The 15020-nt window shown below is 39.7% G+C and overlaps 1 protein-coding gene across 1 annotated transcript in view; it reads right to left on the reverse strand.

Annotated features, from left to right (window-relative positions):
• HIBADH (3-hydroxyisobutyrate dehydrogenase) overlaps positions 1-4913 on the reverse strand; it is an 85964-nt gene extending 81051 nt beyond the window's left edge. Inside the window, exon 1 of the mRNA XM_086742580.1 lies at positions 4795-4913. Coding sequence (XP_086598706.1) covers positions 4795-4876 — 82 coding nt within the window. The 5' untranslated portion in view covers positions 4877-4913. The remainder of the gene's footprint in view (positions 1-4794) is intronic.
• Between the last annotated feature and the right edge of the window lie 10107 nt (positions 4914-15020).

The following is a 15020-nucleotide window of genomic DNA, read 5'->3' on the forward strand; positions in this document are numbered from 1 at the left end:
CAGCTTTGAAAAACTTCCAGATCCGCAGGTACTCACATACAGGAAAACCACTTTAAAGAACTGATGAAATTAGCTGACAGACACACCTAACAGAGCTGACTTCAACTAAATTTGAATCAACTGCATTTAGAATTGTGGCATCTTTTTTAATGACTACTTAAGACAGTGGGGGTTTGCCAAACAGAGGATGTTTAAGAAGACACGATTTTTCACATCTTCCTATCAGATGAAACCCCACAGGTGCTATTATGGAAAGTGATGTCCAGCTCGAGTATCTAGGTATTGTTTACCCTTTGATAAATGGCACAGACTCCGTTTTGAAATAACTGTATAAGGAACCCACATATACGTACGCTTAACTAACCTCATCAATTGTGTAAGTATTTGCAGAAACGGTCCCTGTGGGTATTGAGTCCATTTTACTTCAACAATAAAATCTACAGTAACCTGCTGCAATCGCATGGCTGGAGAAATGCCCAGTCCACATTCAACTTCTAACAGACGGCAGAACATCAGAAGCAGGAGCAATAGAAGCTACTTTTAAAATAATCACTGATACCATGTGCAACTAATTCTCCTTCACTGGGAACAGAACCAGCAACACAGGTTAATCTATAGATCAAGTTAATTCTGAGCAAAACCAGCTACAGCTACACTGTATTATCTTGAAGGAATTATCTACACTTATTATCTTGAAGGAATGTGTCCTCGCAGAGCCCCATGCCTATGAAGACTCCACTGATGACAAGGATCAATTTATGACCCTCTTGGCATATTGGGGGCTTACAGAGAATACAGATAAAAATGTTTTGCTTTGAAAAGTCAGCCTACAACAGAAACACTTAACCTAATCTACAATTTTACAAGACTTTTACCTTAAAAATAATTTAATTAAAAAATCAGCAAGAGTGTATCTCTGAATGCCTTTTCTTGAACAAAATACATCCATTAAGAGAGTAAATTCAGAAACACACAGATTGCAATCCTGTCCTTAGAATGTCTGACCTGTCAATGACCTAAAACTTGTCCTTTCAAGCCTTTATGTAAGTATACTGAAAGCAATTTTCTTTTTAACTGCAAAAATGACACTTAGAAGTTTAGATAATTTCAGATATTTACATTAATTTTACACTATCTCCCAAAGTAAGAGTAATGACTGTAATGACTGTAAGAGGCTTACAGTTTCAAGAAAGAATTTCAGCTCCAGTGGTGCCTTGAATTCACTGCAAATACTAGACTGCACAGACCGCTATAACACACAGCGCAGAGGACATCTCTTCGTCTTCAAACACAAAGCAACTAATAGCTGGATAGGACCACAGACAGTAGAGCTGGGAAAGATTCAGTGTGCTCGTACTCTGAAGGAAAGCACTGTCTAACCGGCCCAGAACAGGACGGAGAAACTAGTAACTCTCAAATTGGAATCTCAACTTTAATACTTACTTTTTGGCTTTATAAAATCTATTTTGAATCATGTTCACCAAAATTTCTAGCTCCTGGGATGCATTTCCTAGCTCTACAGTCAAATAAAACCAACAAAACTGGCAGAAGGGATAACAGCCCACATATTCCTGTCCCATATGAATTTCCTAATCAGAGTATTTGCAAGTCATATTAATATTTGTGATCTCTCTGGATCAATGAATCTTTAGTTCTTTTCCAACCCAGTAGGTGAGATTTAACAGGAGCACGGGCAGATGCCCAGAGGAAGCTGAACTACTGAACTTGCTGGTTTTGCTCAGGGCTTTAAGAGAAAGTACAGTTGCATATGAAGTAACTTGACAAGGAGAGGGAAATATGACGACAATTCAATTTGAGCTACTAAAGGAAGGATTTTGCCACTGATTTAGCACCTTAAGTTGTGGTACAAGTACAACAGAAGACACCATCCCTTTTCTCCTTCCTGCTTTGAAAGAAATGATCAGAGAGAGCTTCTGTGTTTTCTTCTTCTCTATGGAAACCCATAAAACCTCTACTGAAGTAGATCCTGGAGTGAACTAGATGTTCTCTAACTAGAAGTTGGAGAGGCCAGCTGTACATGGGCAGAATCAGGTCTTTCCGCTCCTGGAAGCTTTTGCCAACGGAATTTAAATTGCCCCAGGGTCACAAGCTTTTAAAGGTTATACAACGATTTTGAGAATGGCACTCTGCCAAAATCATAATTTAAGAAGATTACAAGACTCTAAATTTGCCAGCTTTACATTGAAAGCATCCCATTTGCTTTTCCTTGCCTCTGTAAAGGTCTGCTGATGAAACACAGACATGCTATCTTGTAACAGCCAGAGTCTTCTTACCCAATTTTTCTTATCTGTAGCTATACCTCATTAAATGTTGGCTAATACATTAAAGACAAAAACATGTAGTACGTACTTTTCATCTAAAAAGAATATCAAGTGTACAACTGATCCCTTAATTAAGCAACATGCTAGACTTCAGAGCAGCAGGTCTTTCTGTCATAATCCTTGCTTAGTAATGGATGCTTCTCTACACCAGAGCACAGAATCATTCGACAGTTCAAACATAGCTCCTGCATCAACAAAAGTACTATGTAACTATTAACTGAATGGGTCCCTACTACTCACGCAGAACTATTTGTCAGGACATTTTCCTTCTCTAGCAGGGTACTGTCTTCTTTGATGAACAGCTCCCTCAGCTGATGAATCTTCATTCACCAGAAAACCTTCTTTTCTCACCCAGGATACCTCATTAACTCTGCCTTCATCCCCCCAGCAGTCCCCGGGAAGTATTTCTCCACATTCATCAAGAACGTATTTTTAAGTAAGGTCATATACACCGTCTCCATGAAGCACCCTTGCCAGCGACTGCCAGCTGGAGATCACAACACTACACAGTCTCTTTCAACTATCCAGCTTGCTAATATACAAACATACATACCCAGGATGCTCCTCCAAAATCTGCCCTCCCTCAGCTATTTTTTTCCTAGATGATTTAACAGCTTCTGGTATAAACATACAGAAGAAACAATCCATCATGGTCTGTGCCAGCTGCAAAGAGCAACTAACCAAGTAAGGAACATTCGGTAACTGAACAAAGACAGCCCACTTGCTAACCAAGCTGTGTTGTTGGACAGCTCTCACAGCTTCATTAGCACGGTGTTTCACTCAGAATGACATCTGATGAAGTCACTACTCAAAAGACAATTTCTAGCCTACGCAAAACAAAGAAAAGGATGGCAAATCTACTAAACGCATTAGAGACAGGGAAACCTCGACATATAACTAAGCAGTAGAGCTTAGCAGTTAAGAAGGCTTAATGCTTAGACCTTCATCCCATAAACTCTTCTCAGAGTCAACAGGACTTTCAGCACAGTCACTACTGACTAAGTAAGTCAGAGTTTAAACAGCATCGGTAAAATTCTATTCAATGGAAGTTTCTTGGGAGTCACAGTTTCTCCTTAGGCTTAGTCACAGTTTCTCGCTCAGGTCCTCAGGCAAAGACAAACTGTATTTTTCAACTTTAAGGACCAGCATAATATTTTAGGTTGCTTTTCACACCTATGCTCACCACAAATAAATGAGATCCCTTCCATCTTCTCTACATTAAACATGATCATCAGAATATTGACCAAGACAGCAGATCTCAAAGCTCTTACAGAAATATCTGACAGCTACCATGCACAGAAAGTTCAAAACATATTGCAAGCTACTGCTCTCAATTGTGTTATGACAAAAGGTACTAAACACACAAATAGGTCTCCTGTATTTAACTTTACTAGCATGTGACCAACATGCCTGCCTGCACCTGAGCTATTACGTAGCACACCACCAGAGCCGCAACTATAAAAAAAAATTCACACATTAGCAGAAGAGAGACAGTCAAGCAAAAATAATACTGAAAGTTAATTGTGTCAAACATTTTTCATTGATCATTTCAAATGAGATTTAAAGGGGAATTACATTTTTTTAAAAAGTTACCTGCTTATAAGTCATTAAATAATTCCTGAAACCCTTTAAGTGTCAAGATTTTAGAATCACATACCATTTAAAATAATGTATTTCTTCCACTCCACTACCTGAAAAGTCTTCACCTATTTGTCTGTTTGTACCTAACAACACAGTAACATACATGAGCAAGAGATTGTTACTGAAATGTTGTTGAAAAGACTACCGAAGATACATTTTCAATTATCTACTTCAGCAGCTAAAATATTTGGAAACAGTAGCGTGATTTCCAAGGTAGAAACAGGAAAAGGTTTGGACTCCAGTTCTGCAAGTACATTCTTCGTTGACTCGCACGGATTTAAAGATCTTTGCTCCTTCCACCGCCCATGTGAGTGCCTGCGGAGCTGGAACAGGAGGAAGTGCCACTGGATTTACCTTCAGTTTAAGGAAAATAATCGGATACAGTGACTGAGGGTCAAGCTGCCCAAATCGAGGTGACAGGTACTGCTAACATGTCACTGGTACCACAGGAAACACTTGTGGGCTCTGATAAATTCCAGGCATGCTATTTTAAGCAAATGAGTGAAAACATTTATCGAGCGAAACCACTCCGAAGCTCTGGCTCGGCCTCCAACGACGCGGCAGCGGGAGCCGCTTGGCGGGAGAGCGCCGCGCCAGCGGTGACCCCCTCAGCGCTCCCCCTGTGGGGCCTCTCACCGGGGGCGCCACACGGCACGCCGGCTCCGGGGCCCGCCGGACGCGGAGGGCCCGCGGCCGCGGAGGGCAGCGCGGCAGCAGCGCTGCCCTCCCGAGCCCCTGGGAAGGCCGGGCCTTTCCCCGCCCGGCGGTCAGAGCGGAGCGGCTGGAGCCGAGGGGAGGGGCAGCTCCTTACCCATCGCCGCGCGGGCGGCGCGCACCCGCCTGTGCCAGCGCCACCAGCCTGCAGGTCCCCGGAGCACCACAGCCGCGGCCATGCTGCGCCCCCGCGCCGAGTGACCTCCGGCCCGCCGCCACCCCCCCCCCGCCGGCACCTCCCCCCGCCGGCACCTCCCCGCTCCGCCGCCACCGCCCCGCGCGCTGCGACCGGCAGCCGCGGCCGCCAACCACAGGCGCTCCTCGGCGGCACCCAGCCAATGGGAGCGCACAGTCTCCTCCCCGCGGCCCGTCGGCCTCGCCTGCCGGCCTGTGACGGATGGGGCCGGACCTGCTCCCAGCGCCCGGAGCGGGGCGGGACGGGGGCCGGGCAGGCGCTGGGGCTCCTTATTGGGGCAGCGAAGCTGGCGGCGGGGCGGTGGGTAACCCTGTCCCGCTGCCTAGACTCTCCCGGGGGAGGTGTTTCCTTCCAGCCCTCCTTTTTGCTTACGCCTGCTGGCTGCGGCCTCCCCTTCCTGTGTCGCCGCCGGGAGGGCCGCTTGACTGATGGGAGGGCGCAAGCCAGGATTTTGGCAGAGGCGGTTTGTGGGCCGAGATGGTGCGGCCTCGCCGGCCCTTGTCGTGTGAGGGGCGATGTACCCGCATGGCGCCCTCGGGGTGAGGGAAAAGGCCGCGTTGTACTGGTTTTGTCTTGTCAGATGGCAAAGGAGCGCTGGAGCTTGTGAGTGGCTTCGTCCTGCCCAGAGCGCAGTTCCCAAAAGCCTGACAGGGTTTGTCTGCATCGATTAGATTTGTGTTTGAACAAGCTCACCCGCAGCACAGCACCTGACAGGACTCTTAACGCCTTGCTGGCAAGCTGAGGAGAGCTTCAGGCCCTTGCTGCTCAGAGCAAGGCTTCCCCTCCAGTCCTGCAACTGCCGTGTTCCTCTCTCATGAGCAAAACAGTTAATTTCCTGACAGCAAAACTTGCCTTCATTTCTTGTGGAGGAATGCTGGGTGCTCTCTCAGTCATTAGGTTACTCTTGCTAGGTCAGAGGTGTTTTTGTAGCTGTTATGTAGTATCATTTACAGTCTTCTGTGAGAATGCAGTCACTGGGAATAGGTCTCTGATCTATCAAAGTCAGCTATTTACTCAGTTATATATACACTTATATTCAGAAAGAATAGGCTCAGTATAGCCACTTGGCTCTTCTATCAGTACTACACTATATTTTTGTGTATTTGCCCCTATAAGGCAATGGATGATACAGAGTTAAATTAACCCAGCTAAACATAAAGGAATTTTGTGGGCAGTGAAGAAGGCTGTGGTTATATAGTAGCTTTACTCTGGCATGAGGGAGTGCTACCACTCAACAGGCTGATTGCATACTGTCACCCAGTTGCTTCTTTCTCTCATTGCCTCCCAGCTGAGCACTAAGAGTACGACTTGAGAAGAAAAAAAGATCTCTGCAGCTAAGGCAACGGAAAGAGACACACAAAACCAGAAACCCTTTAATTTGCTAGCACTTTGCAAAACATTTGAAGCCCCAGAGACTCATATATACCAATATTTTCATAAGCTTGCTTGTCTCTTCCACTGTGCCGTTTGAAGTGTGCCAAGTGAATGAAGCTACTGAGCTATGTTTACTTTTCTCCTCAGCGGTGATGAGGCTAACAACCATCTTGAGCACAAATTTTGTTGGGATGAGAAGAGGTGTGATTCCTCGTCGATGCAGCTATGCTGGCAGAATTCTGTACTGAGGTGTAGTCCAGATAAGGTCTTTGGAAGGCATTAAAACCTAACTTTTACATGTAATCACACAGAACTTTGAAAACATGTTTTCTTTTGCCTTCCAGCCTGGTTCTTCACTGCCTTACATTTTCAGAGTTATTGACCCTTTTCCAACTGGCTGTAGACTCCTATCAAGTCTGAACCGAGTTAGAAAAGTTTTGGGCTTTTTTTTTTTTATTTTTTTGAAGGGTTAAGAATAGATAGGTGGATCAAGTGAAGAGTCTAATGCTACACGCAGGGTGATCCTTACATTCAGGTTTTGAACTCTCATGACAAGACGCAGCTTTACCTCCATAGCTGCATCTTTCTCTAGACCTTTATCATGTCTAAGAAGGTTCTATTTGTGTAAGTATAAGTAAAGCATAATTTGTTTAAAAGGTATATAAGGAGAATTTCACTCTGTACCAGCATAATAAAAATACACTGCAATCATTTCCAAACAAAGCATGAGAAACTGGAATAAGGAGAGTCCTATTGATAAAAGTGTAGTAGTCTTAGCCTTGTATTACTTTGCCAGCACACCTGTGAATAAACTCTATTAGTTACACACATGGCCACTGCTATCTTATTATAGTTTTTACATTCCTTTTGTATAGAACATGCTTTTGCAGACAGATTAAAATCCTTGAGATTAGATTAAATGGAATCCTGCTCACGTGATGTACACTGATACAACTGATATTAGTCACTTGGTACTTCCAAGGTAGCCAGTATGAGAAGGAAGCGTTTACGGGACTAGATGGTGCAGGGTTACCATACTGCAGATGGTTTGCAGAAGAAGGGAGAAAATGAAATTAATAGTCTTCTTGTGTTTTTTATTTTCTCCAAAATGCCCTCTAGTGATGTTTGAACTTTTAGTAGGCTTATAGTAAAGTTAGCTCATTTTGTTAAAAATAATTTTCCCTTTCATAAAAGTTTATCTCACTATAAATTACGCCTTCCTAGTCAATTTTGTTTTGTGTGTTTCTTATTTCTTTGCCAACCTCATCACATTCTTTCCATGCAAAATGAATAAAAAAGTTTTGTTAACTTCAAAATACTTTTGTTTTAAGTAAATAGCCATGAAAGCTTTTACTTACATTAAAACCCAGGATAAAAATGTTCTGGTTTTTTTTTTCCCAACAAAGCAGTATCTCCTTACTCACACCTAGTACGATGGTGTTTAATAAAGATTTGTATGTGATGATTTCTGAAATTGTTAACTAGTTAAAATGCCAATAAACTATTATTTGTGTAGCTTAGTTCTACAAATTATTATTGTTTTCTTGTATTAAAAATGGGGAAACATACCTCATTTGAGTGTAGACAACCCCTACTTTTAAAAGTAAAATGCTTTAAAGTAATGCGAGTAAAGTCTAAAATTGTCTATAAAAATAAATTCATTAGATATTTTAAAATACCTTGAAGTGCCAAAAAAGCTTTCCAGAAATCAGTGATTACACTGCAAACATGCCACAAAGGGGAACTGTTAACAAGAGTGCCTTTGCCAATGGTAGGAAGATTGCCAACGTTTAATTGGCTTTAAAGTTTTGTTCTGTCAATGGTGTATTGTATCTTAAGAGCAGTAATGCCAACCTTATGATTTAGGCATGAAGCAGGACCTCAAAATATCTGACTGATTATGGCAGGAAGGAACTATTTTCTTAAGGAAAACTTGCTCGCCTACTTGTTGCTCTAGTGCAAGTAAAGAGCTCATTTTGTACAATACAGCAAAAAGAACAGCATAAAAATTATATATTGAGAATGACAAGCAGTAAACATATAACGGGTGCATATCTGTTTTCATTGGTTGATCTTGTAATGCTTTATAAAGAAGAGTATAGACGTCATTATGAGAACTGATCTTTTAGCTGCCTAAACCATTTAAGTCATTGTTGCTCCGAAAACCTAGTCAGTCCAGTCAGTCCAGTCGGTCCAGTCAGTTCAGTTGCTTTTTGACAGCCTTCTATACTGGGCCTGCGAAATGAGCAGGATTTTAAAAAAAAATCCCCACTGCTTTTGCCCCGGCTGCTCATCCCCATTTTTGCGTTACAATTTACGGCCCACTCTGCTAGGCTGATGTAACTGTTGTTAACCCACATCCTTCCACTCATCCGTTTTACAGTCTGCCCCAACAACTGCTTGCACTGGTGCACTGGTCCTCACTCTGTAGGGACTCAGTGGACCAAGCCGGAATGAATGAGTGGGACAGAAAGCTCTTCAATCAGCTCCTAACTACAGGATATTGGTAATGTAAAACCAGACTCTTGGTCATGAGAAGACTAATGAGGTTCCCAGTGTCATGCAGCATGTCAGTGACAGAAAATCGAAAGAAAATGCAACTTTCTTGACTCTCATTATCATATAACCATGTCACACCCATTACTATTATTACCATGTTCCTTAAGCTGCATTGCCTTGCTATTATTAACACACAGTTACCAGGTCACCTTGCTTTGTAGGCTGCTGCTGTCACATTACTGCAAGATCTGAGAAATGTGGAGAAAAAGAAACAGTACCTTTATCCTGCATGGTCCTATATCCCCGTATCCCAGCTTGTTAGATCATAAAAACCTTGTGTATATTTACTGACATGGTTACCCAATGAATGTTTAGTGACGTTGTAAATCTAAACCTTGGTGTTTAAGTGACTTAGATTTATTTTCTTACACTGTAAGAAATACATGTAGACCTTAGGTGTGCTCCTTAACTTTTGTGACATTGCAACATGGATGCTGAAACATGAGAATTTGTCAGAGCACTCGTAATGCAGAAAGCAGCTGCTATTGATGTACTGTGGTACATCAGGTAGTTTTCTATCTGTTGGTACATTGTGCTCACTAAGTTCCAGGATATGTAAAGAAACATAAACAAACTTGTAAATAAGCAGAAAATAATGTAAAGAAGGCTACTCTTTTTATTCTTAGTGTTGAAAATGTGTCCATCTTAGTTTGCTTTAAAGATAAAGCAAAAGACAAAACAAAGAATTAAAAATCCCCATACAAATACAAAATATTTATAGTCTATTTTTATAAATTCACATTTTCTTAGGTTTAAGGATTTTTTTCCCTTAATAAGGAACCTCTGAAAGCAAGGGGAAATATATGCATTATGTCATGTTATGCTAAGGGTGTTTAGATTCACTTTTAGAGCTTGCCCCTGACTTTAACTCTCTCGATGCAGGATAATTAAATTTGACCTTTTTTTTTTTTTACATTTTCCATTACTTTAGGGGGATTTCCTTTTCAGGACGTGGAGTTTTATAGTCTGGGTTGATAACTAAGCACAATTTTCACTGAATTTAGCAAGAATTATAGGCACAAAACACCTATAAAATGGGAGCCTCATTGCAGAGTGATATTTAAATTTTACATTAACACTACTTAGTGTAGCCAAAAGAAACTACACTGGATGCAACAGCACATTTGAGATTTGATTCAAAACGAATTGTCAGCCAAGCCTACAGTGTTTTATTCCTCCTTCTCACCTTTCATCTTGCATTTGTTGCGTTTACCTCTCTTCATTGGAGAGCTTTCATAATGTTTGTAAAATGCAATAAAAGTGCAGTGAATGAAGCTGCTCAAGAATCCCTGAGCTGCAAACAGTTGGAGCTGGGAGAGCATTCCAGAGAAATATCCCTGCATATTTTCTCTCTGACTGGTCACTGCTGGAGACAGACTACTAGGCTACGGAGACCTTGAGTCCAACATAATATGACATTCTTCACGCTTGTACATATTTGAGTCGGGATTCTCAGGGCAGCATTCATTTCCTAGCTGTGTGCACTTCACTAGATAACTAACTGGAATGTATGAGCAGCAATGCAAGTGGTTATTTTTGCCTACAGAAAAAAAAAACCAAAACCTTGTGTAATCTGACCTGCTTTATTTCTTGCTGAATCTTATGGTATATTCTGCAGCAGTATGCAATTTAGTAATCGACCATGAACTGAATATCTGTGATATTTTGAATATTGCCTATACTTAAGGGGAAGCAAATTCCATGCTTCTGTGGGAATGTAGTGCCCTGGGGGAACATAGAAACTTTGTTCTGGTATGAACACTTACTGTCTGCTTTGTCAGAAGCATTTGTACTGCAGTTTGGAAAGCGGTCACATCTCACTGGGACATCAGGTGAATGTTAGAAAGGCCAGGTTACCACAGGGTACCAGTGCATATGTATTTGTACTAATTGATACCAATTGCAGTTAAGCACTGGAGGTTTTGCCCTCTTTTTTTTAGCCCTGATAAACACCAGTAAGATGTTTAGGCTAGACTGTGCTGACTGGGTTCCTCAAAAGAGCTGAAAAGATTGAAGTACCTATTTCCCAGGAGAATTCGATCATCTCCTTCAAGTTCTCTTCAAAATCTCATCCAAGTAAAATGCAATAGAGATACTTTATCTATATGAATTTAATTGAAAAATATAATGGAGAACAAGTCCTTTTAATCACAGCATTTTGCTAAATGGACTGTATTGCTGTTCTGGTTATGAGCAAATTAAATCACTACTACCTTTTACATGTAAGTAGGATCTTATATGTGGGTGACTACATATAGGTTGTACCATGAACAATATAGAGCTATTCCATTTGGAGAATTGGCATAAAAAAAAATCAAAGTGTCAGGACCTGTATAGTATCCCGTAGCAATTTGGAGTTGGTTTCATTTTCCTGTTTTAATTGAAAAATATGTTTCATATTATTTTAATGGATGTAGAATCTGTCAATGTTTGTGTGCAATCCCTTATTTTTACATGCTTATTTCGCATGACATAGAAATGCAAAGAAGAGGAAGACTTTGATTCAGTTTTAGATTAACAGCTTTTGCAAAAGCAGCTGAAGAACGAATCAGATTACAAAATAAATATTGCTGTGTATGATAAATACTTTTTATCAGTCATCGTCATTTTATTTTGACTGCTACCTGCAATGCATTGTATATAGAACATAGTGATTGGTGTGGGAATTGCACAAAAAAGTCACTCAATGCCCTTCTACCAGTTACGGAGTACTGACATAGGAAAAGAAAATGAACATGGTAGGGCAACATGGAAAAGCGATGTGGACAAGCTACATGGTAAGTCGATCTCTAACTTAAGGGGCCCGAGAAAGGATGAGGTGATTGTTGCCCAGGAAAATATGCATGCATATGAAACATAGAAAAAATAGTTACATTTATCAGTCTAGAAGCATCAATGTCACATTACTCTGATAAAATAATGAACAAACTGCCTTATGATATAGAAAGAAGAATCCTGGCACTAAGTCAGTACTTGAGTTTTCCTACACAAAAGTGTAAAGCACATTGCTTCAGAAACATTTTCTTTGTGTAGCATGTTCCTGAGCAAAGTCTTGGCTTTGCCAAATGGGAGGTGAGCTTGCTCCTGTTGGTACCATTAGGAATTTTTTCCTGATTTTAGAGGAAGCAATGTAAGGTCCCCAGAGGCATAAGGTATATTAGGAGATATTCCTCATCACTGGCTTGCTAGAAGAATTAGTACCCAGAAACATAATCTACTGAAGATCAAGAGAGCAATTAATTAACTTTCAACAAGGAGACACTGTTACTTAAGTAATATAATTCAACACAAAAGAACCAGCTTTTATTTTCTATACTTGGTTGCAAAATTTGGGCTCAATTTTATATGTTTTATAGGTGCAATTATTAATAAATTTAATTCCTTTTGAATTTTAGCTATATAGAGGATATAGGAAACATCAACTTTATGTGCAAAAGGACAGAGAAGACTTTTACAAGAGCAGCAAACAGATCAATGCGGATCAACATATCTCCTCTATTCCACACAAAGACAAACATACTGCCATTATCGTGGTCCTGTATTGTCTATATTGCCTATGTTGCCTAAACTGTCTTGTCCATTTAATTTGTAATAAAAAGATTTGAAATGTATACTGACATGAGGCAATTAGTTGCAGAATCTTTATTTTAACAAATTTTCATTCTGTCCTATTCAAAAATTTAAGATGACTACACTTTATGTAAAATTTAAGAGTTCTAAATACAAACCACAGATTTAAATTAAGTCTAGCACTATAGTTTCACCGTGCAGCATGCATATCTATGGAGTAGCTTGTTTATTATTAATTTTGTTTTAAATCTCTGTATATATATCAATGCATTTTCCTAATGCAGACTATTTTTGTAGGTTACTTTTAAGTAACAGCACTGAAGAAAAGTAATAGCTGCAGTGGAAAATTGAAGAAGAAACTATCAGATAAGAATACCTTTTAGAAGGAATATGCTGTTCATAAAAAATGATCCATGCTTCATGTGTGCTGTGATATGAATTCCAGCAGAGCAGAGTCACTAAGGTGTTGGTCACCAAAACAATAGGATCATTTGGTAAAGGTCAGCATTATAGTGTCAGAGCTCTACCAAAAAAAAAAAAAAAAGAAAAAGAAAAAAAAAAGAAAGAGATGCAGAACTTGCTTTCCTAAAACACAAAAAGGCAAACCTTCTGTTAATGTACAACTTACTGAAGTGAAAAAGTAATTTGATTTTTGTTGTCTCAGCCGGGAGATAAATTAAGAGCATAGATTACATAGAGAGATGTTGATTACACTAGAAGTAATCAGTTAAATCTAGTTGAGAAATACATTTAAGAGTCTCCCCTTAAAACACACAGTACTAAACTAAAACTTGGCTATGATTTAAAACCCACTACTACTACAACAACTACATAACAACAACATCAACAACAAGAAGAAATTAGTTTTCTGTGGACACCTTGAATAAAACTAAGTATAATTGAAATGCAAATCTGGTCTGTTGTACCTGCCTTTTGATGTCTGACAACTTCTAGGAAAAGATACAGAAGAAAAACCATTTCAAGCTTCCAAAATCTGGAGTTGTTGATGTAGGAAACCCAGAGTTTTCTGAGTCAGACTTCCTCATTATTATTATTTCTGTAAAACTGACATAGTATGCCTGCTCATGTACACAAACTAAAGCTTTGATTTACAAATAAGATGGAATAAAAAGTATTTTCCATGACTGATTTGTTTGAAAGAAAAATACTTTTTGAATGGTTTATTTTTTTCGCCCAGTAACACATTATTTTCACTGAACGTGAAATCAAACATTGGTTCGTTACCATTAAAAATGAACATAAATGTATTGTTATCACTAGTAATATAATCCTATTATCATTTTAATAGATAAGCAGTGACAATGTTGTGCTTGTAATAGCCTCCAGAGATACAATAAATCTAGCAGGGGAATGTCAGCCTGGTCCAAGACAGATTAAATGTAGAGAACTGGAATATAGTTCCCAGTAAACAAACACTTTGAGGTCAGGAGGTCGTACTTGCTCAGCTGTTCTTCATAAGCCCTATTGGAAATAACTTTCATACCATCACTGAGTATATTTCATGCTACCTAATAATACCCAGGGCCAAGTACAATTGTGATATGAGTGATTTCTAAGTGAAATATTGAGTGTAAAATGATCAAAAAACAATATGTAAATGGCGAGTTAGGATGACGGTAGACAACCAATGGGTGCAATTCATAAGATCTGCTCTTTTGTGGGGAAAAAATTAATCTCACTTGGAAGTTTTTGCAAATTCCCATTGACAAATGAGCTGATTTGGCCACAGCAACCCTGTGATTAATTCAACAAAAACTAAGGCTAACTATATTTGAATTTAGAAGAGGACTAGGAAGAATATTCCGCCAGTGTAATGTCCCTTGGCAGTTGACTAATTGCAACAGAATGGGGACTGCAAGTCAACAAAGGTCTGGGAAGGAGAGAGAGAACTACAGATTGAATTTTGGCATCTCTTCTCACAGGGAGAAAAATGCCTGGATTCTGGAAATGCTTATATATATATATATAAATATGTGGTTTATTATGGATAAAGTTCTCAAAAACTTTGTGTTTTTCAGACACATACACCTCTACACCCAATTTTAAGGAAAAGCTGCACTCCTTACAGGCAGTATTAGTAACAGATACTGTTGGCAAGCTCAGCCAGGTCTCAGTGGTAGCATTTAAGCAGGCAGTTTCACAAAGCCTTAAAAATTCTCCTTCAGCACAAACATGGTGTGTTCAAAATATGCAGCTATACACACCAAATGCTGCCCACTGACATATCCCAGTAAAGATAACTGAAATACACACTGTAAAAACAGATTCTAACCATGGTGTTTGTGTACAAAACACTTATTACAGGCCCAACTTTTCATGTTGTGAATTAAAGCCATATGTCATGGCTGTGACATTACTGCATTTTTAAGAGTAAGAGTTGTTACCCATATTAATAAAGTAAATTATATTCTGATTGAAAGATTCCTGTTCTAAAACACAACAACATGCCACTAACTTGGCTACTTTATAATGTGAAATATTTATTAGCAGAAGGGAGAGCCATTTATTAAATATGTTTTTGTAGGAAGTTGTAGAAACGTAAGCACTGCAGTATTCTGCCTTTTTGAAACATTCGTTATACTAGGAAATTAACTAGGAAATTA

This window comes from Chlamydotis macqueenii, chromosome 2 (assembly GCF_036417535.1).
Source record: "Chlamydotis macqueenii isolate bChlMac1 chromosome 2, bChlMac1.mat, whole genome shotgun sequence".
Taxonomy (NCBI): Eukaryota; Metazoa; Chordata; class Aves; order Otidiformes; family Otididae; genus Chlamydotis; species Chlamydotis macqueenii.